General features: G+C 41.3%; 1 protein-coding gene across 10 annotated transcripts in view; it reads right to left on the bottom strand.

Annotated features, from left to right (window-relative positions):
- The window catches only part of Slc8a1 (solute carrier family 8 member A1), a 351192-nt gene that overhangs the window by 272650 nt on the left and 53755 nt on the right, over positions 1-24787 (bottom strand). For 8 of the 10 annotated variants that reach the window (XM_040738204.1, XM_040738200.1, XM_040738202.1 and 5 more), the window contains exons 1-2: positions 23807-24043; positions 2188-4017 (exon numbers count right to left, since the gene is read on the bottom strand). In XM_040738204.1, coding sequence (XP_040594138.1) covers positions 2188-3986 — 1799 coding nt within the window. In that variant the 5' untranslated portion in view covers positions 3987-4017; positions 23807-24043. Of the gene's footprint in view, positions 1-2187; positions 4018-23270; positions 23397-23806; positions 24044-24787 lie in introns of those variants that run through there. The other 2 variants (XM_013118504.3, XM_040738197.1) reach the window with 2 other exon arrangements.

Below are 24787 nucleotides of genomic sequence, written 5' to 3' on the forward strand. Positions count from 1 at the left end.
ACTGGGGAAGGGGAATCAGGCAGATCCTTGGGAACATACTTGCTGTTCAGCCAGCTGACCTATGAGTTCCTCAAACAGTGAACCACAGATGTGTGAGACACATCTAGTTTCAGAAAACTAGATAGAATGCTTCTGAAGAATGACACCCATTGCTGGTCTCTGTAACACACACACACACACACACACACACACACACACACACGCATATGCATGCACACATATACACAAAGGAATAAAATGGTACCAATTATTATGAAGGCTCAACAGTTCCACCAGTTTTTACAAATTTTCAAAGGAAACAAGTTCGTAAAGATGATATTTGGCCATAGTCCTCCCTTAGCAAGAATAAGATTAATGTAATTGCACGGAATGAATGTTTTAATGAAGCTTGGCAGAATGTTATTCCATCAAATTACTGTTAGTCAGAACTTTTGAGAACTTCTTCCACTTATGCCACCAAATGATCTATGCCTTGGTAAAAAAAAAAAAAACCTTAGGTAACACAGTTGATGGAACAAGGTGCTTTTTTCCTTAAGAGAAAGCATCCCAGGTCCGCAAATGAACAAAACACTCACCAGTTTTGACATAGTTAAGTGTTACCTTTGGAGATCATTAAATTTTTACAGGGATGACAAGTGCTGTCTATAAGTGAAGTTATTAGAAAATGTAGTGGGTGAAAATGGCAAATGGAAAAATGAAACAGATGTGTGGTAATCTGGACAAAATCATAGTCAATTCAAGTCCCCGGAAGAAGTTTTTCTTGAGTGTGTAAGGCACATTGCTACTGTATTCTATTTCCATAAAATACACTTACCAATAAAACACATCTCAGTAGGTAGAATCTTAACATAAAACAGATATTAATACAAACACAGAACACCTCCATACACTACAGAATGATGAGCATAATTGCTTATTTTTTAATCTCAATATATAATTGAACTCAAGAACCACTCGTCTCCATTGAACAACATCAAAGAAACCTAAGGACCCCAGGAAGCCCAAGGGAAACCTGCTCCCTCTACCCATCCCTGTATCTTCGCTTTCTTATTTTGCAGATTCTGTAGTAGGAGTGTCATTCTTGGTGAACATATACTTGCTGTTTGAATATATTACCTACCAGTAACATAAACTTCAACCAGTTTTAGAGTTCATTGCATGGAACATATTTTTCTTTCCTTAATTTCCTAAATTACCAATGCTTTAATCAACATTGTTATTAATGAAAATGTCATTTGATGTAGTGAAGACATTACCATGTCCTCTCTTTTGTCCTCCCCTTTATCCATCCCTTCTTCCTTCCCTCCTTCATTTTTAATCCTGTCTTTTTCACAATTTACTCTGGGGGGCTGAATACAAAACTGTCTTCTCTGCTAGGTAGAAGCCTTGCTCTCGCAATAGCAGCTCTTGATAGAACAATCATTTGATAATTGGCTACTCAGTGTTATAGAAGGCATTGTGACATTGCAAAGCACTAATAAGAAAGAGGAAAGAGACTGTTGTTTGTCAGTCCATTGTCTGTGGACACTTCTCATCTATAATAATGCTTGGTAGGAATCATCTTGTTTCTGTCTCTATTTTGTATCACTAGGGTAAAAAAGGTTTGCGTAATCACGTAAAAAACCAGACTGTGAAATAAATAAGTTGGGAAATAAATAAAAAATAATTGGCATTCACTAGAAGAAGCAGTACTGATCATATGCCATCATTCAACATTAGCCTACAATGTATTATCATATATTCTCATGATACACAATACCAAATAAAAGTTACTGAAACATTCAGTCAACCCTGGTAGCCAAGATATTCTCAGAGGTGTTTCATTTTTAGGTTTTTCCATATTTGTACACAGCAATGGATTTAGCAAGTTTTTTGATGTATTAAAACTTGTTCTCAGTATTAAATTACTCTACAGGATGCACAACAAAATAAAATTCTTCAACTCATCTTAAGTAATCTACTAAATTGTGTTACAGATTCGTTTTATCATGCTCTACAATGTACACAAAATATGTACAAGGGCAAAACTAAAAAAATGAAATTAAGATCTTGTATATTGTGCATACTGAAAAGAAACACCTATGAGATATCTATTACTTCATAACTATGTTTCCTTAAGTTCCATTTTTTGAAACAAGGGATGCTCACATGCACAGAAATATTCACACACACACACAAGTAACTTACACAATTTCATCGTTCTGGAATTCGAGCTCTCCACACGTGTCCTCGAAGTCCTCCCCTCCACCTCGGGCCGTCCCTTCAATGGTTTTATAGGGAACGATAACATTTCCTCTAGCTCCGGATGTTCTCAAAACTTTTACCTCCATGATGCCAATGCTCTCGCTCACGTGAGTCACTGGTTCCTCAAATGTAAAGATGCCTGCATGGTCATCATCAAAAATGGTTACCGTGGCCGTGCAGGGTGACCCAAGACAAGCAAGTGTAGAAATATGATTGGCTTCCAGGATGCCCTCTTCTGAAGCTTCAGAGGAGACTCTGACATTGCTTAGATGCACAAGGAAGTTTTCATCCTCTTCAAAGATGTCATCATCAATAATGCCAACTCTGATCTCCTTTTGGATCTCCCCGGGTTTGAAGATCACAGTCCCTTCAGTGAACTCATAATCAGACCCAGCATTGGCTGTGCCGTCCTCCGTTCTGAAGTCAACGAACACAGTGTTGGTCAAGTCGCCCCCTCTGCGGATAATGGTTAGAGCCACAGTACCACAGTTCTCTAGACATTGGTATGTTCCCTGTTCAAAGAAGACCTTACTCACTGGGTCATTTTCAGCCACTTCTATGTTGACTTCATGCATGCTGACAGCCTTCCTTGCTTGGTCAGCTGCATGCCTCTTCAAGATGTTGCCGGCTCCAGTCATCAGGCGAGTAGCTTGAATACGGTAAAATGCTCGGCTTTTTTGCTGCTGACTTAGGACTTGATAGTTGGCTAATTCTATTAATTGCTCAATTTCTTTCTCTGGATGCTTCTGCTTAAGTTCCTTCAGTATCCTTGCCATCTCACGCCTAGCTTCCTCATCATCTTGGTCCCTCTCATCTACATCCAAAACCAAGGCACCATCTAGGAAATTGTCAACATGAGAGTTGACCACTTTCCCATCCATTTCAATTTCTGTTTTGGAAGATGGCCTGTCCCCTTCATGTTCAATTATCATTCCCCTCTGCTTGCCAGCCCTGTACCGCTTGTAGACATATTTGTAAAAGAGAAGCCGCCTGTCTGCTACCCAAGCAAACACAACACAGATGGGAAAGAAGAAGAAAGTAAGCAATCCTTCCCAGACCTCGACAACACCAGGAGAGATGACAGACAGAATTATATAGAGCCAAGTATAGGCAAAGATGCTCCAGGCCGCTGTCACAAAGAACACACGCAAGTGCTTAATCTTCCTTGTCTCTCCATCAGGGACCACATAAACACAAAGTGCAATGATGATGAACATGTTGAAGGCAGCACTTCCCACAATGGTGCTGGGACCAAGGTCTCCTGCAGTGAAGTTATGGCCACACACTTCAATAACTGATAGTAGAATTTCTGGAGCAGAAGATCCCAGTGCCATCAAAGTCAGGTTTGACACGGTCTCATTCCAGATCCTTACTGTAGTCTTTGTGGTCTCTCCATTGGGTTTCTTTATGGTTATTTCCTTCTCTTGAGATGTGATGACTTCTATAGAGGACATGAACCGGTCAGCGATGATAGAAACTCCAAGAAACATGTAGACCATGGCCACAAAATACACAGTTGCTCTAGCAATTTTATCCCCAAAAGATGGGTCTTGGGGTTCCCAAATGGGCAGAATCACCCCTTTCTTGCAGTAATATGAGCCAGTACATTCAGTGGTTTCATTTCCTCCTGTTTCTGGTTCTGACTCTGCAGTTATATGGTCAACATGGGAAAACAATAGAGCCACCATAGCTACCAGACGAAATCCCATAGAAACAGTTGGTGAAAGACTTAATCGAGGCATGTTTTATGAAGAGACTTCCAAATGTCCCAACCTAACAGTTAAGGAAGGGGGAGGATGGAAAAAAGAAATCACATAGTTACTACCATATCACCATTAATAACTTGTTTGTATTACTGTATATTTAGCTATCACAAAATCCCTGGGAAATCATTATTCTAGGAATACGCCAGTGATTCAACAATCTTTTGAAAAATTTACAATTCAATCTTTCTTTGAAGTCCCACTCACTGAGCAAGACACAATTGACACTGGAAATGACAAGTCCCATTACAATTCAGCTCTCTTGAACATGGGCTGGTACCTACTAATATCCAACAGTAAACAAAAAGCAAAACTTCTGAAGCATTAAGTGATTTCTTCCTTGTTACTCAAGAGGATTTTCTTTTTCATTTGAGTTAGTACATTATATTTGGAAAATATTTCATTGACAAAACCACCTTAGTAAAATTCACATCTTGAAACTCAGACTCTGAAAAAAACATCCTCCAAATACAAGGCAAGTTGATTATCTTAAATACTGGAGTACACTTTTATTGTGTTTTATAAAATCACATCATCCCACTGCTCCACGCTTCCTTGGAAACAGAAAGATCTTCAATCAAAACTCAAGAGCATTTGTTCTTGTGACAGAAAACATTGCACTGAAAATGCAGTATTCCCACACTTTAGGTACTGTCTTTAAAAGCACATTTTCACTAGGGCACCCTCCCCCCAATTTCAGCAAGCCTGGTCTCCTGATAGATTGTCAGCTGATCACATGGCACTTCAAGCACAGCTCTTCACATCTGGATACACAGCCTGCTTTAGAAGCTGCAGGCATTGTGTAAAAGAAACAAGAATAACCAGGCTTGGGCTGAGCTGTATGGAAGAGCCTAGAAGGCTGTGAATCAGCCATAAAACATTCCTTCTCAGTGTAAATGTCATACTTTCCATGGTCATCCCGAAACACACATTAGTCCTATAGTGGGCTCAAGTGACCAAAAGATGCAGGAATAATGATTCCATCTAAATTAGCTCATGTAGCATAACAACTGTGGCCACAAGGTATACATATGATGACAAGAGCTCTTGGAAGCCAAGAACATGGCAACAAAGTCACTGAAAAACACAAAAAAATGGTAAAAGTGAAGTGGGCCACCAAGGTCTTAAATTCACCCACTGTCTCAAGCAATCTGCAGCTGAAAACTTGTATTGCCTCTACCTCCAAGGCCTGGGATTTTGGGTAAATGCAAGAGAAGGCCTATAACACTCATCCGGAATGCCTCAGGGAAGGCAATTATGGCATCAATAAAGAATAGATAGGAAAGAAGTCCTAGTCAGAACTCTGTATTACCTGTGGAAAGTTAAACCAAAGTCAGATGTCCTTATTGTTACAATTCAGCTGTAAGCCACTGTGCTTTTGCATGTTTTTTGACCCATGTCTGTTAGGGGTGACTGGCACAGAAAAACAAAGCAAGGCCCAAGAGGATCCCTCTCCCTTGTACACAGTGGCAGATCTCTTGGATCCTACCATTGCCAGGAGTCCCTTCCAGCTCATAATTGATGAGAGATGACTTTTTTTTAACATTCCTCCCACACTAAAGAAGACAAGGTTGTGACATTAGATATCCAATTTAAACAAAAGGCTGATAAATAGAAACATGTATATTCAAAGCATGCAACAGTTCCTAGTCAGTTTGTCTACCTGTTGAGTCATTGCAGATCTTGTGTGAATTGGGAATCTTTACCTACAATGATGTGATATACAACCCGGTAGCTAGAAGAGTACAAAATCTAGTTCCAACTTGTGGATCTACTGAGGCCATAAACATTTGTGTTTTTACTATGAATCTCTCAGTCACTTTTTCCTCTTTTGTCCTGAGGGTTCACCAGTGGTTAAAACACAAATTCTGTCTCCATTAATTTATTTTCTCATGCATAAGTAACAAGTAAATAAATATAAATATTGGCTATTAAAATGTGTTATAGTGGCACAGAAAAGAATCAATCTAAGGACAGACTATTATGTATTGATGTGTGTGCACAAAAGGCATGCCTGATTTTATATTAGGTGCTTGAAAATGAGACAATATTTGAACAAAATCCAAAGGGAAGGAAGAAATCAAACCTTGTAGATACCTACATGAGGATTCCCAAAGGTAAAGTTCATCATCATCATCATAATAATAATGATAATGATAATAATACTTGGCTCAGTGTGTCCAGAACCAGAGAGACACTATTGTGTTGAAAGCAGTGAATGAGAAAGATAGGACTCTGGAGTATGGAGGCATTGGCCTTGATAGGATGGAAACAGATCCTCTGGAAGGGGCAGCTGATTGAAATGTGCTATCACATGTTTTTTTTCATATAGGTTCCTCAGCTGGATCCCTTGTGTATTGAGTTGATGTGAAGCCTAGACTATAATAAGATCTGAGTTTTGAAGGAGCTCAAAGTCTGGCAAGTATACAAATTAAAGATCAGACAGCTAACATTTAGAAAGGAGAGCCTTTTTAGTGTTAAGATGTTCTATGCAAAACGTCTTGAGAGCCTAAAAATATAAGAAAGATTAACTAGAAGAGCCAAGACTGTTAACTGTCTCTAAGTCTGATATACTAACAGCTCTCTCCAAATTCCTGTCAAACCTACCACTCCACTTTCCATGCTTCAAGTCAGTATGAACTTCTACAAAGAAGATATTTTCAACCATCTTAAAATTCCTCATTGGTTTTCTCTTCCTTATTTCCCTGTAGTCAATGACTAAACACCTTGGGTCTACTGAAGACCTTTTAAAATCTGGCTTATCTCTGAGATATTAGAGACTAGCCACTTTTTTTCCTACTGAGCCTCATAATTTTAAAAGCACATTAGCAACTCATAGTCAACTTCCTGAGACAAAGACATTCCATATATAAACACTGCTGTAGATATCATACCAAGCTATTTATATGTATCAATTTTATTGAATATTTATAAGAACCACTTCTGTGTTATACCCTTCTAGTGTTAAGGTTTCCATGACAACTTAGACAACTATCACCTCTCTGGAACTTTTGGGAATGGTGATAATAACTCTGAGTTAAAATGGGATAAATGACTCTTAGACAGGTTAATTCCTTATGGAAAATGTAACTCTATATTCAAAATGGGATAACTGAGGTATAAACAGGATAGCACTTACTGAAAGTCACACATACTGAACTCTTGAATGAAGATTAACTCCTGGGATGGTGCAGAGAGTAATATCATTATCTTCTCCTTGATGGTAGGTAAAGCAATATTTGACAACAGCTCTAATTCTGCTTAAACTAGCCCTTCATAAAGTCCCTTTGAGTAAGGAAGACTGAGTTAGCACCAGTCTCCTGGAAGGCTCCCAGCAGCCTGAATTTTTCTCTTGTGGATTAGACACTGAAGCAGACAAGCATCAACGACAGCACAAGAGCTGGTATGTTCCTAGAGACAGCTGCCCTGCACGGCCTAGCCTTTAGCAATTGCCTGGCAACCACTTCCTGTGTACACTGTCAGGGCAATCTTAGGTCTGCCAACAAAGAGCTCTGTCCTCCATCCCCGCTGTAGCCCATATCTGACACTGTTCTTAGCCAGAAGGCTAACGGGTGTAGAAAGGCAGGTGGATCTGGACAAATCCATCACCATGATCCATATAAGCAGAAAGAGAAGAGGGGCAGCAAGGGGTTTCTGGGGTGACCTAAAAACATCATAATGATTTTCAAAAGGGGACAGCACAATAATTTGTGAAATCGGTGGCTACAAAACACTGATGTAACTTATTGGCAATGGTGCTGCTGTAAAGAACTCTCTGGACTTCAGCTTCTGTCTCCATTAAATTAAAAACAAATGCAAATACTCATTAGGATATGAATAGGTCTTATATACAAGGCAGTTCTTTCTTGCTTCATTGTCTCCCTTTGCCCAGGGTCTTTTTCTTCATCATTTAGCTAGTTCAATTTCACCTTCCTTATATACCCATTGAGCATATTTCCATAAAACTTGAGCAGGGAGATCATCTGAGACCACAGAAAATCAAATATAAATCTTCTTTCCTTCTAGGCTTTGTTGTACTCTTGTCCAACCTACTTAATACTAGCACAGTGTAGGTTGATTATGATCGATTTGGATCAACTATAACCAAGAATCTCTTAGAAACATCCATTACACCATCCATAACTATTCTTAGTATTATGTCAAGAGTTCCTGGATTATATTCTACATACTGTCTATTTTAAATTAAAATAAAACACCAGTATCACATACAGGGTACATAGCTGATAAAAAAAATCAACCAGGTGCAGGTGAGCCTGTCACTGACATAAAAGGGGAAGAGTTACAGGAGTAAGGAACAGAAACACAAGCAAATGGATGTTCATCAAACCACCAGTGTGAAGAGTCTCCACTGCAAACATCAGTAGAGTGCTTCTTCCCTTTGGAGGCTGCAGTCAGTTTTGACTGTCAAAGAGTACCTGACTCAGAGAAAGGAAATATGCTTGCATTCCCACCAGCCCAGTTTACTAGATGGCCTAATCACATTCTGTTGATTGGCAGTTGGTGTTATTCCAAGGAACTCCCTAACTTGCTTTCCTAGGGACTTTGAATTCCCTTCCATGTCATTCTTGCTGACTGAACTCTTCAAAACTAAACAATTAATCTATGGTTAAGCACTTGTAATGAACATCCGAGATCCTATAAACAGAGAGGACAGCAAAGGATGAAAGCTCTTTGCATCTAACCACTCCATCTAGGATGATAATTACAGCATCTGGTTCCCAACTATAGTCTTTCAGACCACAGGCAGACTTGAGGAGAGGACTCATTTACCCCAGTTACTCCATATTTAACACCATTGTGATACCTACACACACACACACACACACACACACACACACACACACACCTATCAAATAGAGCAAACAGTGTTTCATCTCTGCTGATGGATAATGGATAAATTAGAAAGTATTTTTTAAGGAGGCAGGCTGTGAGAGACCAGATGAAGGGCTCATGACCTTCTCTTTCAATTAATAAAACTGGAGTCAGGATCCTGTTTTGTGTCAGAAAACACCCACTTAAAATGGTTAGCAAAGGAAAAAAACTGGGGTAAGAATTAGGCAATGCAGTCCCAAAAAAGGAAGATAGATTTAAAATTTAAGTAAATTAAGACATTATGGAGAAGCCATGTGTCCCACCCACTAGTCCTTCTCTCTATTTTTGTCCATAGTACTTACTACTTTTACATGCTAAATAATTTATTCAATTCTATTTATGGTCATCTTACTCCAATAGACTTAAAACTTATAGGGCAAGAGATTTTTGTTTCTTCTTTTTATTTATTAATTTTTTTTACAGAGATTCATTCCTGTTCCTTAGAGTCAAGATTGGTGCATAAGATGGGCAGCACATACTTCCTGGATAAATAAAACAATTCTTACAGGTTCATGTGCTGACTCATCAAATCTCTGGTGCTGTATCAGAATCTGGGAATTAGGCTTGGGCCCCTGCACTTAAAAATATTTGCTATGTGAAATGGATGTGGATTCAGCAAGCAGAGGTCAGCAGCAGGATGAAAAGCCAACAGCAGTGTGAGCCAGAAGAGAGGAAATCAGCTGTCCAGACTCCAGGCAAAGAATCTCAACCTGGAAAAGCTGGGTTCTAGCATGAAGATATGGTCTGGCACCCAGGCTTCTCTCCTAGCCTATGGTTACAGGGAGGCTTTGGGTTTTCCTATACCAGTTCTGGTTTGCCTACTGAATCTGTTTCGTTGAGAGCATTGAATACTGTTGGACATCGTTAAGGGTGCATCTATTCCCTCTCCTTTCAATATAACTCAATAACATCTGGTCAAACCTCCCTCAACACCTGCCATCCCAGGCGTCCCAGAAAAGGGAAGACAATTTAAATCTAAACATGTTAACTCTGCATGAGAACATGAACATGTGGGAAGGAAAGAGATAGTGGAAAAAAAACAAAGGGTTCTAACAGATGACCGAGAAGGACTTAGAGAAAAGACAGTTTGATGAGCTGGGGCTCCTCAAGGGGTTGGTAAGGACTGACTTCACTCTGAGCTTGTGTAGCACATGTCACCACTGTGCATATGGCAAGGATGGCAATCACTGACTAAGCATGCCTTACACACACACAAACACACACACACACACACAAACACGCACACACACAAACAGAAACACGCACACACACAGTACCAGTTTCCTTTTCTTCATCTCCCTGAGTTTTCTGTCAATAGTGCAAGGAGATTTGTGCTATCATTCTCATTTTACAATTTAGTAAAGTGTAAAAATGGCTTATACTAGTCCATTAACCAAGGTCAGGTAACCTCAAATGCTATAACAAGGATTTTTTTTAAATTCAGGCACTTGGCATCTTCTCACAGGGATTTTTGCTTGCTTGTTTCTACAACAGGTTAATAATACTATTGTTTGGGACCAAGCGTTCTGTATTTAGATATTTAGTGTAGAATAATCTCTTGGGCAATCTCCCTTCCCATCTGATTACATGTGTGTAGGTTGCTTTATCTCCACATTTTACAGGTTTTTACTTGTGTCTCCTTATTTCCCATCCTCTAAGGTGGAGTTTGTAATGGGGTAAAGGGGTCTTCAGATGAAAAGTGAGAGTCAAAATCATTCCTAAGATATTTGACAAACTCAAGAGCTTTCACTTTGCTTAGGAGAAACCCAAAGGTTGGGAGAGATTCCAGCAGAGAGGAAGGTAGGAAACTGATAGAAAAACAGGGGATGATGGGAACTAGAACAGAATTTTGTCAAAACAAAGAAAATTTTGTTGTTGGTAATTAAAGCTTTTTCAAGTATCTCAATGCAGCTCACTGCCTTTACAGTCAGGATTAATAAAAAAATTTAAACTGGTCAAGAATAAATAAATAAATAAACAGATAAATAAATAAGTAATAATAGAACCACAGAAAACCCAGCAAGCACAATGCAAGAGCTAGTCCCTCAAATGTACCAGTTTGTCTCAAGGATGAGGAAATACCCCTGCAATGCAGTTCACACTCACTAGGGTATTAGAATCAAGGTATGAACCTCATTTGTAGAAAATGGACATATTCTATTACTAGGGAATTCCAGAATAGAAAGGATTTCACAGGCATTTCAACAGTGTTATGAAACACTTAAGTAGACTAACTGGAATTTCTCAGATTAATGTACTACAACTGTCTTTCTAGAAACCTCATACCATCCCACCTCTGGTCCTATAATCAGGGGATTTCTATAGGTAGTTCAATGGAGTCTAGATCCTGCAAACTATCCTCTGTACTCAGATTCTTCCAGGGACCTCTTGGTTGACAACAGTAGCATCTTTTGATGACACTTTGTTTACCAACCTTTGGGAGACGTAACAGCCTTTCTTTCTCTTTCATAGTTGACTTTACATGCTAGAAAAGATGAGACCTTAGTTGTGCTTCCACACGTAAGCCATTTAAAAGAAAAGATTTTCTATCAAAAATATTCTCTACCATAGTCTGGAGACATTCAATCTTCAGAAATATGTGGTGGTGGGAGGGATCAATGGATAAAGTGATTTTCTGGCAAGCATGGAAACCAGAGTTTGGAATCCCACAACCCACTTAATACCCCTACAAGCATGGCAGCCTACTGCAATCCCAGTACTGTGGAAGTAAGTGCAGAGGATAGCCCAAACAAGCTGATTAGCAAATTTAGGTCACTAGTGAGCTCTAGGTTCTATTGAGAGGCCCTGCCCTACCAAATAAGGAGGAGAGCAGTTAGGAAAGACACCTGATATCAACCTCAGGCCTCCACAGCCCTGGCAGAAACTCAAAGAAAATAATATTCCATAAAGGAAGGAATCCCAAGGAGAATAAATCTCTCTAGAGAATGGAAGTGGGAGTAATCCAAAAGGAACATCTGGCATGAATCACAGCAGACATCTAGGACTCTTCAACTTGAATTCACCCAAGAGTCATCTAGAAACAAGAAAATGCAGGTACCTGGACCTTATTCTCAGACACACAGTAGATAATAGAAGTGTAATGCTCCTGCTGATAGAGGTAGTGTGAGTTTGGCACTATTCCTTGGAAAGACCTGGAATAAATGCCAGGTGGGAAGAAAAGGAAGAGCTGAGCAGAGCTCAGAGAGGACTCGGAGGCAAGTGCATCTGCAGCAAACACATACTCAGCACAACTATCAAGGAAGTGGAACTCAGCTAGTGCTTGAGTATCCGAGGGCAGTCATGTGCTTCGTACGTAACTGTAACACTGGTGTCACATATATCACATGGCTCTGCCTCTTACAGACTGAGACCCCTGGCAGGATTAGAACAGGAAGGACCGTTGTGATTATGTTGGTAAAGAGGTGGAGGACTAGAAGATGAGTAACGACGGAGTGTAAGAGGCAGTCATGAAAGATCATCAGAGGAGTAGATGGAGACCCTGAGTAATTACCAAAGCACCTAATTCATCAATATGCTGCTCTCTAAACAGAAAAAGGCCAGGATTGCCAGACACTCTAGAAACACTGGACCAAAATCAGGAAAAATTGAAGTTTCCAGACATGAACCCTAAAGCAGAAGCTGAAATATGCAAGACCATATACCCTCAAAAACATCTGAGTAGTGGGGAAAAAACTATGCTCCTTAAATTAAAGGTGTTTCACAGGTACTGTCTTTTCCTCCAGTCCTTACTTTAGCTCCAGAGTTCATCTCACCTGTGCCATTGCTCTTCTTGGTTGCTAACACATGTCTCAGAAATAGCAAGTTTTGGCTATATTATTCAATTGCAGGATAAATGGTATGATAACCTCTCAAATGATTTTCTTTGTTAATTCTATTTTAATTTTTATAAAGAGAATTATAATTAAATTAGTGGAGTCTGGTGTATCTAACAAGTAGATCACCTGCTTCATCTTCAGGTAAAAATACTTTCTTAGGAGATGGACTTTATCATTGAAAGTGCAGGGATTTTTTCCCCTTCTTGGTATCAAATCATAATCCATAGAAAACTCAGCAGCTCTAGAGAATGGCGGATGTAGTAGGCAAAAAGGAATATATAAAATATAGTATGAATGATACATTATAATCAAGCACGTAAATGCTTCATGAGGCTCTTTTGTCAATATTATATGCTATGGTTTTGGAAAGTTCCTGACAGAACACTCGGTGGCTTAGCTCTAAAACCATGCACAAATCCACACTGAAGCAGTACAATTTTAAGAGGGAAGTGAGCTTGAAGAGGAACTTGTCAACTCTTATTACTCAACAAAATAAATGGAGTATTGATGGCCTGTGGGAAAACACAAATTTTTTACACAAATCCCTGAGCAGTTTACGAAATATACACGCTCTCCATTACATAGGTCATGCAGTGTGTGTAACCTTCAAACATTTTTTACCTCAAAATAATTGTCTAAATATCATAGAAAGATGTTGAAGCTGCTCTATTGTTGTCTTTTTGTGACTGGTAAAGGATCTGACATAAAGCTGACCCTGAGAGGAGATATTGGGAACGTTAGGAAAAAGCCAGAGGAGGAAAAAAAGAAAAATAAAACAGCTTGCTGTTTAGTCATTTAATTCAGAATGATAATACCTTTGCTTCTTAAACAAGAATCATTTAATTGATGCTAATGAGTGGAACATCACTCAAGCATCCATCCATCCACCTACCCATCCATCCATCTATACCATACATACATACATGCATACATACACACATCCATCCTTCCCACCCACCTCCTTCCCATCCATCCATCCACCCATCCATCCATCCATCCATCCATCCATCCATCCATCCATCCATCCATCCATCCATCCAACAAATCCTGGGTGTCTGAAGTTGTCTGGTGATATGTAATTCACTGGATCTAAACCACAAACTAGACATATACAAACTCTCCGCTCATGGAATGTATGCATGCCCTCCCTGAAAAACAGATGTTACTGTAAATGAATATCCCAAACTGTAATCATTAGCTGAAGGCATATTCATTTAGAGAAAAACACAGTCATATAGGAGTAGATCCCTGGCATGTGATCTCTAGGGTTTTAGTGAAGGCTCCCTGAGGAAATAATATTTGAGTTACTTAGAAATTAAAAAAATACAGGAAATCAGACAAATCAAATGCTTCAGGGCAAGGCTTCTGCTGTAATGCTGACCCCTTGGCATTACCCTTCTGGATAATGGGATTACTCACAGACCTAACACCCTATGTGGGGTATGAGATCATGTTCAGCAAACACTGAAAAAAAGCATCTGCAGTTTACATGAGACTTTCTCGGAAGTCAGGCCTATTGCTCTGTAGTTAACTGCTTTCTGACACACCATTCTGGGGAGTAGATGGATGAATGGCTCCCTGATCTGGAGACTATAAGAAATAAATACCAGATTCAGCTCCACTGAGAGCAGTCCCTTCTGCTCTCTTACTCTCCCCCACTCACCTGTTAAAAACTGGGAATTCTGGTAACAATTTGGAGTTAGGGTACTCTAATATCTCATTTTTGTATTCAGTGCCATTCATAACACAGCACATGTCAACCTGTCTGCGTCTGCTATTTCTGACACTCAGCTGAGCTACTAAATGAGGAAACTAAATATGAATAGTATTTTTCTTTTCCAAACTTTTATACCTAGCCTGCCTGATGCATACTTAAAGCCAAATTCCTCTCTGTTAAGTTTCCTTTATTATTATTATTATTATTATTATTATTATTATTATTATTATTGCACACCTTTAAAAGTTCAGTAACTTTGCTCTCCACTTCTTGGTAAGAAAGCAGCTTGGGGTGATAACTGCGAAGATTTTACAAAGCCAAGTGTCTCAAAAGTGACAGACTAGACATTAAAACAAGGTCTGTGAATTTCCAAGCCACCTCTCTTGACTCTACACCAACTGCTAAGATGTCCTAAGCTTACTAATGTTGCATTTGTATCCCTCACACTCTGTACTTTATGTCAGGAATCGACAATTCCTGACCAATGGGCCCAACCCAGCCTACTACCTGGTCTTGCAAAGCCCAAGAATTGCATTTCCAAGGGAATTTATGAGATATGCGGAGCTGGTATTTAAATAACTTATTTAAAACACAGGTGTTCCATTATATGTGTGTTTATGAGTTGGCTTTCTTGGTGCAGAAATAGAGTTGAATTACTGTGAAAGACCCCATGGTCCACAAAGCCAAAACATTTTTAATCACTATTAAAAATCATAATACATACACATACATACATACACACATACATACATTGAGAAAAGAGACATAGACAGAAGACAGACAGACAGACAGAGAGAGACATAGACAGACAGAGAGAAAGAGAGAGAGAGACAGAGAGACAGAGAGAGACAGAGAGAGACAGAGAGAGAGGCAGAGAGAGACAGACAGAGAGATAGAGAGAGAGAGGGAAGGAGGGAGGGAGGGAGAGACAGAGAGAGAGAGAGAGACAGAGAGACAGAGAGAGAGAGAGACAGAGAGACAGAGAGAGAGAGAGAGCAAGCTTTCTTGTCAGGACCACCAGCCCACAAATAATGACATGGAAAATTATTTTTAATTATTAAAGCTTGGCCTTTATCTTAGGCTTTCCCCCAACTATCTCTTATAACTTAAATGAATTTGTTTCCATTAATCTATATACCATGAGGCTCATTACCTATCTCTGTACTATCCATCCTGCTTCCTCCTAGTCTGACTGGAGCTTCCACCTTCTTCCCAGAGTTGTCTCTCTGCCCTGAAGTCCTGCCTATATTGCCTGTCTAGCTAGTTGTTGGCCATTCAGCTATTTATTACACCAATCACAGCAATACATCTTCACACAGTATGCAAATATCCCACAACATTTCCCCCTTTTGTTTAAATAAAAATGAAAGGTTTTAACTCATAATAAAACAGTGCAAAATAACAGTAATTATATAGAATTACATTTACAATGTCTGGTCCATTTGTTTTTGGCAAATTTGGAGAAAGTACTGTATTATCTATCCTGTCTTGGTGAGTCCAAAGTTTTATACCTAAACCACTTCCTATCATAACTTGCATGACCATCCTAAAACTATCTTTTTAGACCTTAACATATCTTTTTAAATAAACAGTTTAAGCTTTGATGTTTTTCAACTATATAAACTTTATATCTTTTATGTAAGTTTCTTTTCCTTTTGAATTTGGCAACAAGGCAAACTGTATAACTATCTAGTCTTCTGTCCCCATCAAATACTGGAGAAGGATATAATATTACCCGAATAAACAGGAAGTACAGACCAAACAACATCCAAAACTACAGAAGTGACAATGATAGCTGATAGCTGGCTGCCTGGACAGTCATCCAAGGTTCCTCTTCAGTGCACAGAGACCTACCTTTGGCCTACAGGTCTGCAATACCTGACAGACTTTTCTGTAAAGCAGGGATTTTGAATAACTGTCCTACCTTGTTTTGGCAAGGTTTGGCAGTCACCTTCTTTTGTGTCTTGCTTATCCAATTTGGACAGCATAATTTCAGCATTTGAGTCAAGGGAAGTTTCTTGCCCAGTGACTAACTTTGCCAAAATAAAAGCAAACGCCATATGGAGGTTCTTCGATGTCCATCATTCTTTTTTGAAGTGGATTGGTGCTGACAGGAGCAGACATGTCTCACTGTCATAAAAAGCCTTAGGATATTAAAACTTCTAAATAAAATATTCTGTAAGTCTCTGAAGTGTTTGAAGACCATCTGTCTATCTAAAATATATCTTTTTAACCTAGAAAACATAGCTAACATGACTACAAGATTGATTATTGTAGATGACTAATTACTAACATGTATTTCTTGTAATAACAATTTGAAGGACTAGAAAGTTACCTTATATTGTTAAATGAGATGCATAAGTACAACAGCTTAAATAAGAATTGAAAATTTGGAGTGTGTTATAACAAAAATAACCTAAAATTTGTATCAATATACAGAAATATTTTAAACAAGAGTAGAAACATATATGTGTGTGCTTCTACTCTTGCAGAAACGTGTGTGTGTGTGTGTGTGTGTGTGTGTGTGTGTAATGGTTTGGATGTCTATGTCATTGAGTGTATACTTATGTTCCACCTTTCCATGGCAATACTCTACATCATTTACCATATTCATGTGAAAAGCACAATAGGAACAAAGACTCTCATTATTTATCTTTTAAGTTATGGATAAATCTTTATAGAATACTTGTGTGCCAGAAACTATAGTAGTAATTAATACATTATTTCATACAAAAGCCATAAGGCTCATTACTGTTGTTATTAATATTATTATCATTATCATCCTTCCTTAAATAAATGAGGAAAGCCAGCTGAAAGAAATGCTGAATTCAAACAGGCTTTATAAATATGAATGAATACACCTGACTGGCCTCAGAGACCTGTAGGCCCAGAACACAAGGGGCCCACAGTTAAGAGTCAACATCGCTAACTCTTTCCTCTGTGGTCAATCCTTGTTAGATATCTAGGAAAACAGCCCCATTTGGGAAGGTCTGTCACGTTTTCCTAGGGGAAGAAAGGTAGACTTGACTTGGGCAGAGTGACTTCCATTTTCTGTCCTAGAGTTATTTGTTGTTAATACTTTTCATTTTCTTATTTGTAAAGAAAAAAAACCTACATGCTATCTGACATGTTTTCCAGTGCTGAGGATGGCCTGAAAAAAGAGCACTGATGAAAAAGAAGCCCTTGAAAGAGCTACATATTCTGAGAAGAAAGACAGAAATGATTCATTGGGAAAAAACCCTTGAATGTGTCCAACATACACAAACTTCAGCTTGAGGGTGGTCATGATCTCCATTATAGGAAAGGTATTTTGAAAGGGGGCTCAGATTCCTGAGAGACAGTACCTTTCCAAACTCTCTCTGATGTCACTTACAGTGAAGGTCTACAAAATAAGTGTCCCTTTGGGAGATGAATAAGCAGTCTAACAACCTTAACCTGGACTTGGAGGCTTTATACTAAGGAATGAACACAACCAAAGAGTGACCTTGTGTCTTGTCCATTAATGAAGATCTTGAAGAAACTGGGGTACTGCAAGGGAGAATGCATGCATGAGAGCCATAGATGATTAATTAAAAAAAAATCAACCTAGAGTGGTACCAAGGAACACCCAGTATAGCATCATACCCATAAACCCTGAAATCCAAGGCAGAGGCTCCATTATGAGAGCGTATCTTTAAAACTGAACAAAAAGTAGAAGGTGAAATGAATTGACCTACTCTTTCTCTTTGCCTCTCATTATTGCACAGCCTCTGTCTTTCAAGGTTGCATTGCAAGATCATGTTGAAAGTTACTTTCAAGTGCAAAATCCATTTGGGCAGTGCCACAAAGTTATTATTTGTCCTAACTTTATAGCCCCTGTGCATGGCCCTGACAGGGATCAGATTAGTAGCTATGGAGATACTCATGACATTGTTCAATGATTGTTCTTGTCATAAAATGCCTGGGACAGTATTCACATGGTTCACAATGACTAGGTTCATTGTTTTTCCCTCTTTGCAAATTACCCAAAATACCCTCTCCTTAGGAAAGTCACAAGTTAATCTTCTCTTCCCTTATCTTCTCATCCAGCACCGCTTTCTTCTCTAGATCATGGCTTTTGTACAATCTCTTATTCACCCATGGCAAAGTCATTCAAATATGACATAGTCTTCATCTTTAAATTAAGATAATGATGCTTCCTTTAGAGACACTTATGAGAATCAAATTAGAAAATATATACATATGTATAGCAACTTGTCTAGACCCTAACTTGATGGGTGCTCAACAAATGTGAAATAACTTCCCTTTCCATGTGTGTATTCTGAGAAACCTAGTGTAGGGCCTATATACACCTGTATATATACACCTTGGCCTCAATAGATGTCATAGTTGGATTCATGTTGCTGAATCATTGCCTTGCTGTTTGACTTGCTCTCACATTAGATTTAACAAAGAAGTTATTATTTGTGACTTTGCCTGCAATGGCGTGAGATCTTCAGAGTGATTACTATGCCTTTTGCTTTAGGATGGTCCCTGATATTATATCTTGAATGTTCAGGGGACTATTTGCCTGTATTAATATCAGGCTACTGTCATCTAGGTTATCAATGGGAATGCTGCAAAATGGTACAGTACAGTATAGCACCTTCAGGAGTGGAAGACCATCAATTTGCTCTGCAGAAAATACTTTAAGAAAAAAGGCTAACTTTGCAAGTATTGATCCAAAGGTTGCTTAAGAGTGAAACCTTAGTGAGGGAATCCTGCTTGCCTGGTTCCAGCTACTCTCCTGTTACTGGCTTCTTCCTTAGAAACTCTGCTCCCAGGCACTGGGTAGCTCTTACCTTCCCATCAGAACAGTCTTCAGTGGGCATTCACTGGGCAGCAACCCAATTTTAAATTCCTTTCACTTCCTCTTTGTCTTTCTTCCTGTATCACAGGTCCTCAGGACTTCCTGCCAGTTGATTGCATAAACCATTCACAAGTCAGTGTGTGCTAAAGGCCTGTGGGGACCATACAGAGTACCTTTTTGCCAGGCAATACCTCTGTATTCTGTTAGGGATCCATCTGACAGAATACCTTCACTCAAATGAATGACTTTCACACTAAGGATTTCAGATCCTATGTTGGCCAGTGGATAAAGGCTTTGAACCTAGACTGCTATTACTAGACTCAAGCAACATGCTCTAAATGATGCATTGGTCCTCAGCCACAGAAACACTTTCCTTGTCTCATTGTCAATCAGGATGTTGCCTCCCTTCTTTGAAAACTTGGTGGGAAGTAAAGTCAACAAATTTGTTACTACAACCTTCATCAACATTCTTACACTCTGGACTGGAAGTACCACAGGACAGCTGCAAATATTAGCATAAGGCAGCCATGTGCAAAACAAAGTTGGTAGGGAAGAGAACAGCAAGTACTACTGAATCAAGACATTCCCTGTTTTATTCTGAACCCCTTTGAGGCAAGGACACCAATGAGCACTTACCCTCCAAGTCTCTAAGCCAGAAAGTGAGCTGAGTTGCATGTAAGAAATATGACAGCCTACTCCTTGATTAGCTTAAACTTTCAACATGATGCACATGTACACATGAGAGGTTAGAGGGTAAGGCAAAAGAGAGAGGGAAAAGTAGAGGAAAGGTAAGAGGGGGATGACCAGAAGGAGGAAAAAAGGAGGGTAGGATGGAGGGAGGGAGGGAGGGAGGGAGAGAGAGAGAGAGAGAGAGAGAGAGAGAGAGAGAGAGAGAGAGAGAGAGAGAGAGAGGGAGGAAGGAGGTAGATGGAATGGAAAATAATCCTACTGCATCTAATGAGGCCCCACCGGACTAGTCCTGCCTTTACATCAAAATCCCAAAGGCAAAAGCTTTCACTCACATTTTCTGAGTCAGGTCCATTCCAATGGGTCACAAAACACCTGACATCTACTTCCACTAAATCTGAGAGACATCTCCCAGGAGGCCAGAGCATTTTGTTCAGAGGTAAATCGGGAATGGTTAGTGCTATAACCCACTGGCCAGTTTTGTCTCAGTCACCACTGAGAATTAGCTGGAGAGAAAGACAGCTAAAGGAGCAGTGAGGATTTCAGGGTCTGGAGAAAGTCAGGGAGAATACTTGCCACAAGAGGGAGCAGTAGAATTTGGTCAGATGGGTAAATGTTCTTGCTGGGGGAGGGCGGTGTCTAACTGTGAGTTCATAGTATCTATAGGAAGGATTATTAAATGATGGCTAAGCAAAAGTCTTATACCCCTAAGTGATAGAAAGTAGCACTTGGACCACTTATTTCTTAACAAAAAAATATGTAATTACTGAAACATATATACGACAGCTGAAGAACATGAAGCATGCACCTGATATACCATTGTCTTCTCTTAATGTTTCTTGCTACAGATTTAACTTCTGTTTCAGTTTGGAAATCATTGATTCCTATCTGCTCCTTTCCTGTGCCTTGTTCTCCCTCTGCCACCAGGGAGAAAAGATTGGCCACACTGAATGTTTAGGACTTGAGTCCTAAACTGTGTGCATCCACAATCAAGAGCTTAAATGCTTTCTTTATATTGTGTTTTGTTTTTCTACCCATTCTCTTTCCAGAGGAGGAATGCAATTTATAGAAGCTACAGAGTTCTTCTCATTTATGTTGTCAAAGAAACAGATTAAGTACTAAGAGGGAAGGAACCATGCGTTTACTTTGCAAGATAAATAAAAGTCTATTTTTGTCTGATTAAAAAACATGTTAAATATAGCTTGCTAACAAATGCTGAAGCTCTTTTCGATGTATTTTATTGTTTCAAAACATAGTGAGCTTGAAAGAGCCGACTTCTGTAATTCCTGCACAATGGTCCTCAGTGCAATCCTCACCTTCCTCTCCTGTTTTAATTTGGAGTTAGAGTACCCACACTGCTATGCTCTTTCCTTCTCCTTCTTGGCCAACAAGGATCCCATCTAACTCTTAGTCCACATCCAAACTGATACTACAAAAAGCATTCTCGTAAGAAGAAGGTCTACAGATAGACAGGAGGACATGAAGCTTAGCCTCCTTCCCTGGGCCATTATTCCTCTCTCCCCAGCCCCCTCAGGCAGCTTTCTAGACAGAAGAGTTAAGACCAGTCACCCTAAGAGGTTTACCTTCTGTGCTCTCTCTGGTCAGCTCAGCATTGAATAATGTTTTATCTCAGTTCAGCTTTTCGTTGTTGTTGCTTTCCCCTCACTCATTCTGTTTCTAGGAACTAATCGTTTCATTTTTTAAAGTGAAACACAACAGCCATTTTAAAAGAAGGAAATGATCAGGGTTGTCTTTGGGGGGAGGCAATCTTAGTTACAGGAGAGTCCAGAGATCCAAATGGAACCCTCAACACAGGCAGATTGTGTGGACTGAAAATGAGTTAAGGAAGCCCATCTGACTGAAAGCAGTGGGTTCCTCCCCCACCAGCTGGGTCACAGGACCCTAAAGATGGAGCAGGTTGCCCTTCCTCCTGCCTTCTATACCCGGTTAACCTTCCAAATTAAGCAAGTTCGGCAAAACCAGAGAGCAAAATCCTAGTAACGCTGGGATTCGAAAGAGGAACCTAAAAGCAGTCGTTCTTCTTCCGGCTTTGTCCGTATTTCAAATGAATGAAGACTCTGGATTCACCCCACCACCACCACCAAAGAGCTCTGGGAGAAGAGGTGTGTGTGTGTGGTGGTGGTGGTGGTGGTGGTGGCGGCGGCGGCGGGTGTGTGTGTGTGTGTGTGTGTGTGTGTGTGTGTGTGTGTGTGTGTGTGTGTGTGTGTGTGTGTGTGTGTTTTAGTGAGGCATACTTTCAGAATTCCCTCCAGGTTGCCCCCTCCCACGCCTTCCCACCCTCCCTTGAGAAATCTTCACACAGCAGGGTTGTTGATGTTCAGCTGCTGCTATCTGAGGTACTCAGGCAACCTCTCCAAGTGGATCTGATCAGAAATCTCCACCTCCTTAGGAGCGGGCTCCATGACCAGGAGGATGCCTGAACTGTCTTTAGCGCATCTGTCATTTTTCGAAATGCTTCTTCCACTACACCTCCCACTGATATCCTTTTTTCTCATTTTAGTCTTTACACCTCCAGCAGGACAAAGTTTGTGTTGTTATATTCACAACCACTAGTGGCTGACTAGCGGAGAGCGCCTTCCAGGGAGCTGGGCTAAGAGGTTTTAAAACCATACCTCGCACAAAAAGCATGACTTCCTGCCCATGATCAGAACATGCACATTGCTCTCTTCCTAAAAAAAAATTCTTTGTTAAATTGGATCACCGCTGTTTCTAACTCAAGCACCTCCTCTTTATTTGGGAAGGGAAGTAGGAGCTGCCCGCAAGTCATTCACCAGACAGAGACAGAATCGGTGGATCTTTGCGGTGGGGCATGGGGGGGGGCAAGGATGCAAGCACGCAGTTATGTTGTATTTTATTTTTAAAGCATCTCCAGGACGGATTTGGTTTCTCTGGCAGACTGTCCTGCTATCAGACCTCCCTCTTCCTCGAGAAGGAGGAGCCAAGAAGGAGATCCTTGAATCTCAGAACACTGGCCATTTCCCCAAGAGTCAGCACAGGCTCGGTGGCAAATAACGCAGCTATGAAGTTCCCTTTGAATCTCTAGGTAAAGAAGCTGGTGTGTGCAGAATCCCCAACACATGCCAAGGCACAGTGCCCATGCCCGGGAATCCTACAGCCCACTCCCCACTGCATTTCTCCCTCCTCTTTCTCTGCTACCCAGCCACACCTCCCTCCCCTCTGCAGTCCTAGCCTCGTAGCACCCAGTGCCCGCCAGAAGAGGTGGCTTATGAGTGGAGCCTTAGGGAAGACCCCAGAGATTACCAGGAGGAAGGGTGACTGACCATGAGAGGAGCCCGGTGGGTGGAGGTGTCTGGCTTCCTATCAGAGCTGCTTGCTTTCCGGGTGGACTTAGCTCTTCGCGCCCTGAATCCTCGCAGCCCAGCAGTGTCCAGGGTGCAGCATCTCCCCACCCCCCTCCACTCCTTTCTTCTCTGGCAATCTACACTGGCAGGCGGGGACCCTCACGCCCAAAACCACCAACAACAGCCTGAGCAATTCCACTCTCAGAGAATCACCGACACCCAGAAAATGTACAGATGCTCTCTCTCTCTCTCTCTCTCTCTCTCTCTCTCTCTCTCTCTCTCTCTCTCTCTCTCTCTCTCTCTCTCTCTCTCTCTCTCTCTCTCTCTCTCTCTCTCTCACACACACACACACACACACACACACACACACACACACACACACACACACACACACACACGAACAATTCAGAAGCCAGCCCTTTGGCTTAAACGAAGGGAATCGCTGCCCAGGGAACCGCAAAGAGAGCAGTTCTCTTCTTCTCGAAGCCGCTGCCTGCCAGGGACCAGTTCCTTACCTGGGCTGAGCCTTGTGGATGGATTCCCTCCCCGGGTCCTGCACGCCGCCGGGCGATCCGGCGCTAGCTCCCTTTTGAGACAGCTCGCGATCAGGAAGAGGTCGCTCCCATCCTCGGCTGGAAGCACAAAGCCGGCAGCGGCGGCGGCGGCGGCTCGACTCTCAAGCAGCTCCGGCTTGAGCAGCGACCGTGGTGGCGGCGGCGGCGGCAGGCAGGCAGCGGTGCGCGCGGGCGGGAGGCGGCGAGGCCGGCAGGCTGGGAGGGCCGGGGCCGGGCGGCGCGCGCGCTGCGCTCCCTCCCTCGCTCCTTCCCCTCCCTCCCGCGCACCCCGCCCGCCCGCAGCCTCTCACTGGCTCGCACGCGCCGGGCCAGCCGCCTCCTGCCTCACCGGACCCCGCGCCACCCCCGGGTGCCTTGTGAGAGCACGAGCCAGGCAGCCCTTGCAGCTACCGGGTCTCCTGTGATCCAGGAGTGACTGGATTCCCCGGACTCGGGGGCCCCCCGCAGTGCGTACCCGCCGCGCGCAAGCCGGCGCTCCCTTCTGCACCCAGACACGCGCAAAACCGAGCTGCTGCAACTTTTCTTTTGAACCTCACTAGACTGATCCACAGACAACACGAGCCCTCACCCCCAACTCGCCTACTCCTTCCTTATCCCCGAATTTGCTACTCCAGATACATCTTCCTTCCTCCACATTCTAGACCTCTGGTAATGGAAGCTTTCTTTTAGCAAAGGGAATCTTGCGATGTATCACGAAAATTTTTTTAATCCTTACTTTGTGTTTCGCGTTCGTATTTAGATAGGAAGAAGTATATGCTAGCTACTAGATGAAGCGGATCAAATATGGACCAGGACAGGGGTTTCCCTGCAGGGATCTCTGAAAGACTCCAGGTGTTGCTCTCTTGCTAGCACCTTGCAGCTTACAAGGGAATAAAGACCAAGAGGTCCTTTAGTGCGAGCGCTGTGCTGCCTTTAAACTAA

Source organism: Mesocricetus auratus, unplaced genomic scaffold (genome assembly GCF_017639785.1).
Source record: "Mesocricetus auratus isolate SY011 unplaced genomic scaffold, BCM_Maur_2.0 Super-Scaffold_100676, whole genome shotgun sequence".
NCBI classification, from domain to species: Eukaryota; Metazoa; Chordata; class Mammalia; order Rodentia; family Cricetidae; genus Mesocricetus; species Mesocricetus auratus.